Below are 8201 nucleotides of genomic sequence, written 5' to 3' on the forward strand. Positions count from 1 at the left end.
GTCACGCAACGCTATGGTTTCCTTCTCCGCCTCTTCTTATAACGCCACCCGCCGCGGGATGTGCTACGGTTTCCCATCTCCGCCTCATGCCCTCCTTACTCACTCCCTCGTCCTCTCGACTCGACTGTCCTCATTCGTGTTCCCTCATCCGGCGGTGCGGGGTAGCGGTGGGGTTGGGCGCTTCCCCGTACGTCTCGCCGGCGCTTGGGCGGTGCTGTTCATCGTCCTCTTCTTCCTCCAGACGAGGCGGTGGTGGTGCGAGTGTGTGGTGCTTCCTCCTCTCCGGCCGAGGGTTTGGTCGATCTGAACTTCATCATTCCCAAATCGGTCGCTTCTCCTCCCTGACCGAAAAGCAAGATGAAATCTCAAATGATTGTTTTATAGGACCCGATTTCGGTGGTCCGCATGCTCATAGTGATGGATTTGTGATTTTACGGGACCCATTTTTGGAGGTCTGCGTGCTCATAGTGATACATCTATCTTCATGGGACCCGATTCCGGTGGTCTACGTGATCATAGCGTTGATTGCAGTGTTCTTTATGGTCTAATCCATGATGTTATCCTTGCTTTTCTGGCAAGATTATATGAGTTTGGCTTTTATTTCATACCATGGAGTGAGGTTGGGCTTACCTGAGGGCATTTTGTGGCAGTTCTGTGTTCTAGATCCATGTTACTTGGGTGGCCTATGATGCATATAACATGTCAATGAGGTGGTTGCCTAATGTAATGCACTGTTTAGAGTTTATTTGAGGGCTAAGTTTGTGCACAAATGTTTTGGATGGCCTATAATGCAAATAGGTTTACAATGAGGTGGTTGTCTTGTTAAATGGATTGTTTTGTTGGGTGGCCAATGACGCAATAAGTTAGGAATGAGGTGGCCGACTAGTTTGTTGCATACTTTACCTGGATTAGGGGTTTGGGCATGGTTGTGGTCATGCAGGTGGTGATGTTTTTTCTTTGGCCATGAAACACAGTCATTCATAGTTACCATGACACATTGGTGGTATTACTGTTTATGCCTGTGTTGCATGGTCAAACATGACCTTTTGCTTCGTAGTTGTTGTTGCACTGCTGTTTCATTGTTATGACAATCACCAATGATTTAACTATAAAATAAACTATGAGATGAACTGTGGAGGCCTTAATTTATGTGTGGCAGTCACCAATGATTTTAACTAGAACCTCATAAATTTGATTAAAATGTTGAGGCCTTTTTATTTGTACGACAGACACCAATGGTTTTAACTCATACTCATCTATTTGATTTAGATGTTGAGGCCTTATGTGTTACTCTTAACTCATCTGTATGATGTGTATTTACCATTTTGTGGCCTTAATATGACATGTTTACTCCAAATGCATCATAGATGGCTGGAAATGGTACTCAAGGGTTTGTAATTGCTGATGCAATGCTTCTCGGTGGCTCTGCCTTTGCCCCACCTAGTGCAAATGTTGTAGCCTCCCTGCTAGTGGACCTGCTGAGCCTGTTGTACCTCATGTTCTTCTTGTTGCTCCTACTACTACCGCTGAAGTGGTTGTTCCACTAGCTAAGCCTACTATGAGGTGGACAAATAAAATCTTAGGGTTTGTACTTAGGAGGCTTTGTAATCTAATAGAGAGTGGTGCTAGAGCTGATAATGGGTTCAAGGAGAAGGATGATGTTTGTTTTAACAGTTTGCATGGCTGTTGGGAGGTAGTTTGCTGCACTACCACTGGGTGGAGACAAACAAATACCCAACCTAGGCCAGCAGACCCAACTGAGAAGTACAACCAAATAAGGTGCACTGCACCAGTTGACAAACACGCCCTAGATCGAGGAGTCACAAAGAAGTGTGAGACGGAAGAAATAAAATTTGCTCTATAAATATAGGTATATACCGACTCATTATTTGGTTCTCTGATAAACCTGGCCAGCGAAGAAGGTTTTAACTCTTTATTATAACCTAAAAATAGTGAAATTTTCTAGCAAATGGTGCGTGTGCCCTCATCACCACCTGGTGTAACTGCACCGGGCAATTATGCTCGTAACTCCTGGGCAGTGCGCAAATACTAGAACTGTAGGAGCATAGGACAATCAACTGAACTTTTGTTGTAAAAAAAAACACTTTCGCCTGCAGGACTTTCGTCTCTCAGCCTCTCAGGGCCGGTATCTCTGCACTGCTGTTCGTTTTGCGAATAAATCATAACTAAAAGTATTATTCGGTGATATGTTACAAGAATAAAACACTGTTAAATAGTCGGCAGATTCAACCGATAAGTTTAAACTAAAACACTTGTGTAGCAGAATAGTTAGCTGCATGAAGCATGATTATTTTTCATGTGCATCACTAATGACTGCCTCTCTTAGAAGCTGCATGAAGCGTGATTATTTTTCATGTGCAACACTAATGACTGCCTCTCTTAGATCCTTTTGGACAGGGGACAGCTGTCTCTGACAGAGATTCTTAACCACTGCTAGCACCCTAGGTACTAGATTTTGGCAATTGTTCAACCACTAACCGGCAGCTGCATGCAGATCTTAGAGAGGTCATCATTCCAATCCAGAACTCCATAATGCAGCGTTAGGTGAACTTTGCACCTCAGCTAGCTACAACTCGGTACATTTCGGTGCAGTCTAGAGGAAAAATATCGTACTAACGGCAGCGGGCTGCGGGCCTCATGCCATGTTCATGTTCATGCTCTTCTGTGTCGTGTCTCTGTCAGTTTTGATTCGGTACGTAGCCCATTGGACCGCCTATGTTTGTCCTTTTGCTCCTCCTGTCCGGGACCAATCCGCTCTTGGGCAGTTGCACTGCTTCCCTAGTGTGCATGCCAGTTGACAGTGGAGTGTGGAGAGTGGAGACGATAGCCCGTCGCTATTTTTGAAAGGGTACGTGTCCTATCCCCATCCCCACTCTATTATTTTTGAGTCAGGTTCAGGCCATCTGCAAATTACTATCCCCATTCTTCTGACTGAGACCATAATTCAAGCACCTACTGCACTCAAAACATCATGTTGATGCCAGCTCTACTAAAGTTTGTTCTGCCAGAAAACATTAATCACTTGGTGATGGCAATTGAGGCCAGCAGACAAAACATGCACGGCGTGACAGTGACAATTTTGTGCTATATATGCGCAAAATTCGCTTTCTGATGCTGATGGAAGTCAAGTGGTTCGGACTGTTTCGGCATCCCTCCCCCCCCCCCCCCCCCCCCCCCCCCCAGTATTCTGACGGTATAGTCAGAATTTTGTGGCATTTTCCTTGGCTTGGCTTGCTCTTGTACTGTCGTCACCGACACATACGCCGGCAGAAAATAATGGTCCGAGGAGGCGAAGGTGCTAAAAAAAGCATAAGTAACCACTTCACCATGGTACGTTTGGTGTGGAGCGCCAAACTTGCAACCAAATTAGTGGTCAAATCGGAACGTTTAGTTGGCATACAGTTGCATGCTTTGCTCGGGAACAAATGCCATACACAGCCGGCGAGCTTTTCATGATCAGAACATCAAGTTCAGAATAGGTAGACGACAGACAGGTTCAGCCTGATTCTGTACATTACTTGTTCGTTCAAGAGAAACTGTTGAAAGCGTCTCAAGTTGTACCGCTCCTGAATCTCCTGAATCCTGATTCCAGAGGAAAGTCATGGCATGATGATTGGACCTATCCTAGTTTAGATTTTTATGAGGTCACATTCAAATAAAAGGGATCACATAACATCATAATAAGAATAACCAAACAATGTGCACCCGGAGACGAAAATGATCCCAATATTGTACTTTCTATTTACCCCACTTTGCCCAATGTCTGTTTTTTATGTCAAAATCTGTGCCGGGTTTCCCTCTTATATCTTAACACAAGGAGATTATATCTCCATTATGTGAACTATCCCCCCAAAATGAATACCCAAAATGAAAATAGAAAACAAACTCCACCAGATTCACAGGGCAAACGGTGAGGCAGTCACAAGATTTGCCGATCATGTCAATAATCATTCTAACTCTTTTATTCCACGTTATTGCTATTGTTTGTTGTCATCGAGAGTCCAGTATGTCTTCACAACAAGGAGGAGCTTCTCGCGGACGAGCGGACCATCTTCGTGATCCACGATCTGGCTATTCCATCTCATCCCGTCCGTGATGCTCTTTATCTTCACTAACAGATCCACGTCATCTCTGATGATGACCGTGCCCTCAGGCCTCAGAATTCTGTCCATTTCGAGCAGAATGTTCTCCGCCTCACATCTTGCAAAGCAGAGGACGAATTGTCAGTCTTTAACTGAGGTAAAACATTATTATCTTGAAAAAAAAAATTGCTACAATGACAATTCATAGTTACTAGATTAAAAGTTCATGGAAGATTCTTCAAAAGAAAAAGTTCATGGGAATAGATTACATAAAACAAACATAACTGTGAGGCTATTAATTATGGCAGGACAATTTTTTGCTAAAAGAGATAGAGAAGAGCAGAAACAACAATCTAAGTAGGATAGATTCTACACTTTGCAGTGCCAGACATTCTAAAGCAATATGTTTTTACCTGCCATTGTACAGTGTGAACACTGAATCTGCATGAATGAGGTCGTAGGTCCGGGGGTAAGTGGACATGCCCTCACACCTGCAGTGAATTCAGATAGAGAATTCAGGACATGTACTGACGAATATATAACCGTCTACCACGGAAGAGCCATGTTTGCAGTACGAATATGTACCAGTCCTGGTAGCTCCCAATGAGGCCACGCTCGTATATAACCCCAAGGGTTGTTGAGTTCCCCACAGTAGGGACCATGTTCATGACCCACAAGGGGTCATTTACCAATGCCGCAGCGAAGCCGCCAAACTTTGCATTCATATCCAGTAAGTTGCGGTACCGGCCTTTCTGGCCGAGTTGAGCAATCACGGACTTGTAGTGCCCAACTCTCTTCTTCCATAACTCAGTATCTTCCACAAACATCTCTTCCGTGACCCCCTCGATGCTGCCACTGGCAATCCGGGGCGGCACTGCAGTTAGCCTCTCCGGCCATTTCTTCAACGCACCGCCGGCAACCTCCTTCAAGTCACTGACCTCTGGGAGTGGAGTTATACACGCTTCCATCTTGTCATACCTAAAATCAATCACATATATATGGTTAGTGATTTACCATAGAGTACCATGAGTGTTGAACTGAAAATGGTTAGCATGGTGCTGTACGTACCAGGCAGCATCTGGGTTTTGGTTAGAACAGAAGGGCGGGGACTTGATAACTTTGTGGATGGCCTTGCAATGAATGTGGTTAGTAGGCTTCTGCCAGATTGCAATGTCGCCCTCCTCCTTGATCTTCTTCCAGCAGAGGCTCTTGGCAACTGACTCAATGGCTTTCTGCTCTGCATCCAGGTCTTCTTTAGTCCTGTCCCACCCCTTCCAGTGTTTCTTCCAGTTGATTGGTGGTCCAGACAAAATCCAATAACCTCCAGGCCTTAGGATACGATCAACCTCTATCAAGTATAGCCCATCTGCACATACACGAGAACATGAAGTGATGAGTAATCAGCTGAAGATACTGAACGCTTGTATTGGGGGGCGATAGTAATTCAACATACCGTAAAGTTGCCATGGGATGAGGCAGCGAGAGCAGTGCGCCATGTCAAAGGAACGTGCCGGATAGGTGAGCCGATTGGAGGCAAGGACACCAATCATCGCCGGCACACCACGCTCTAGTGCAAACTGAACCTGCGCCTCGTGGGAGTCTCGCGGAGCGAAGGACATGGCAAGGATGTTGCGTGACAGCAAGTAGGCTCCCCAGCTCGCCACCTACCACAAAAGCAGCAAAATGAGCCTGATCATCAGTAAGAAATTCAGTGGCAATTACTGTCATATGCATCGAACAATCAGATCAAAATGCCAAGGTCAAGTTGGCAACAATCACAACTGTTTGGCGTGCTATCCTGCACGATAGCACTACAACGACGCCACAGACCAGTGGCATAAACAACAGATACACCTTCCTAACGTCCAATCAAGAATTCGATGATATCGTAATTGCGAATATATGGCTGAAAACGTCTACGGATGCATTTGTGGTACGTTCTCGAAAAAACTGGAGTGGCTGTGCGTGGGATACTGCTGGATAGAAAAGGACAAGCACGTATAGTTGACAGCAGTATTATTGCAGAGATTTCAAATATACTCATACGCTTCAGCAGTGATCCGGCTCAGTCTGTCACAGTAAACAGCGCGTGACAGTTCACTGCAGCTTGACTACCGTTACCAAGTGAAGGCCCGTTCGCAGACACAAAGCCTCTTATCGGGTCGGTGCATGAGGTCTACATGGGCCAGACCCGTTGGAAGACACCCGCAAAGCCTCTTACCTGATAAGGGACTGGAAACTTCCGACACCCGCAAAGGTAGCAAACGCCATTCCCCGACTCCCGAGATCTCCGATTGCTATTCTCTGACTGAAATTGACCTCGAATTTGTGCGGGCCTTCACAAGGCATTCTTGCGTGCACGTGATCATTTCGAGCAAATGGGAGTGTGCGATTGCGATCGAAGTGGCTTACCCCGCAGCCGGTGTCAAGGGCGGTGCGGATGGATCCGTCGTGGAGGGGGATAAGCTTGCCGATGTCGTCGATGTAGGCGCCGGCGCCGCGAGGGAACATGGTGCCGCCCCCGGGGAAGCGGAACCTGTCGCCGTCGACGCGGATCCAATTCTGCACCGCCTTCTCGACGCTGAGCTCCTTGTGCGGCACGTTGGCGAACCAGGCGACGTCGCGGCTGGCCGGCCACGGGAACGGGTTGCGGTAGCCCTTGGGCGCCGGCACGAGGCACCGGAGGCGCTCGCCGTCCGCGGGGCAGTGGCGCTCCCGGTAGACGAGGCGGTCGCGCGGGAACCGCAGGGAGCGCTCCACGTCCTCGCAGGGCGTGTACTCGGAGTATTTGGCGGGGCACGCCTCGTAGCTGCGGTGGCGGAGCGCGGCCTCCGCCTCCGTCCCCTCCGCCGTGTGGTGCGCGGCGAAGTCGAGCGGCCCCGCGGGGGGAGACGAGGAGGCGGTCGTCAGGGCTGGGGTGGCGCACGAGACGGCGGTGGCGATGGAGACCGAGGAGGAGACGCCGCCGCCGGCGGCGGCGGGGCCCGCGGAGAAGCCGCCGTGGTGCCAGATGCCGAGGAGGTAGGACACCGAGCAGAGGACGGCGACGGCCGCGAGGTGGAGCAGCGAGGGGCGGCGCGCGGCCGCGGCCGCCGACGAGAGGTGCAGCTTCGTGGCGGTCGCGCCCACCGCCATGGCGTTGGGCGTTGGCGGCCCTGCTGCTACTGCTGCTTCTCCTTCTCCTCTCCGCCTCCGCTGGCTGCAGCTTTTGATGTGTTGCGCTCACTTAAAGCGCACGGCAGGCGCCTCGGATTGGGGTGCCCGGGCCGGGATTAGGTGGAGGCGGAGACGGGGGGAGGCCGTGAAAGGGAGGCGCGCCGCATGTGCGTCCGATTTGATTACCACGGCCACGGGTGGAGGTGGCGATGGGGGGGAGAGGTGTGCGTTTTATCATGTGGAGGGGAGCCAGGAAGGCAAGCGTCTGCTGGTTGTTGTAATTTTTGGCATGCAAACGGTCGCGCCTTGGGAACACCTGGCCTGGTCCGGTGTTCTCCTGGAAACTGCGGCAACTGGAGCGTGGCTGGCCTACGGACTGCCACGAGTGTCGTCGAGCCGGGAGCGTGACAGTTGTGATGTGTTGGGTTTTGGTAAAAGCATTGACTCCACTGGAGTTACTGTCGCATCTTTTTTGCTGACCACATCCTGCTTCGGCTTCGGCTTCGGCTTCATCACTGGATCGAAATCAAAGTGCTTCAACTACGCCCAGCCATGGTAAAGGTGCCTTGTTGCACGGCGATTGTGGAGATGAAGGCTTGATACCCTATCATGATTCTCCCATTAACAAGAAAATAAGAAGCTTCGGAAAGGGGTGGATATTGGATCTTCTACGATTATTAATGTCGTCAGTTACTATCTCTCTTTTATGTTCGGTTGATTGTTTCAGTGACTGACTAATGTTAATACTGATTTGTTCTGAAAGAAAAACAATATTTCGTAGCCTGTGTTTGAAAAGTTTAAACAAACTGGTCAATATGCCAGTGATTTTACATCATGTTCGCTTGCTTAAAAGTTGAGTAAAAATATTATTCGTTAATTTGTTGTAAAAAGAAAAATATTAATAGATTCGATAGATGAGTTCAAGAAAATAGACTTTTTTTG

At 48.5% G+C, this 8201-nt stretch overlaps 1 protein-coding gene across 1 annotated transcript; it reads right to left on the reverse strand.

Annotated features, from left to right (window-relative positions):
- Positions 3678–7467, reverse strand: LOC110436371 (probable methyltransferase PMT15). Its single transcript, XM_021463344.1, has 6 exons — positions 6516–7467; positions 5557–5767; positions 5172–5469; positions 4689–5081; positions 4517–4594; positions 3678–4221 (listed from the first exon to the last, which is right to left on the reverse strand). The coding sequence occupies exons 1-6, from the start codon at positions 7236–7238 to the stop codon at positions 3999–4001; spliced, it is 1926 nt and encodes a 641-aa protein (XP_021319019.1). The 5' UTR covers positions 7239–7467; the 3' UTR covers positions 3678–3998.

This window comes from Sorghum bicolor, chromosome 6 (assembly GCF_000003195.3).
Source record: "Sorghum bicolor cultivar BTx623 chromosome 6, Sorghum_bicolor_NCBIv3, whole genome shotgun sequence".
Taxonomy (NCBI): Eukaryota; Viridiplantae; Streptophyta; class Magnoliopsida; order Poales; family Poaceae; genus Sorghum; species Sorghum bicolor.

Excerpts from the sequence above, each read along its gene's own strand:
- LOC110436371 (XM_021463344.1), bottom strand. The coding sequence starts at position 7,238 with ATGGCGGTGGGCGCGACCGCCACGAAGCTGCACCTCTCGTCGGCGGCC. Across the intron at positions 5,768-6,515 it reads CCCTTGACACCGGCTGCGGG|GTGGCGAGCTGGGGAGCCTA; the intron begins GTAAGCCACTTC and ends CTTTTGTGGTAG. Across the intron at positions 5,082-5,171 it reads CAAAACCCAGATGCTGCCTG|GTATGACAAGATGGAAGCGT; the intron begins GTACGTACAGCA and ends GATTGATTTTAG.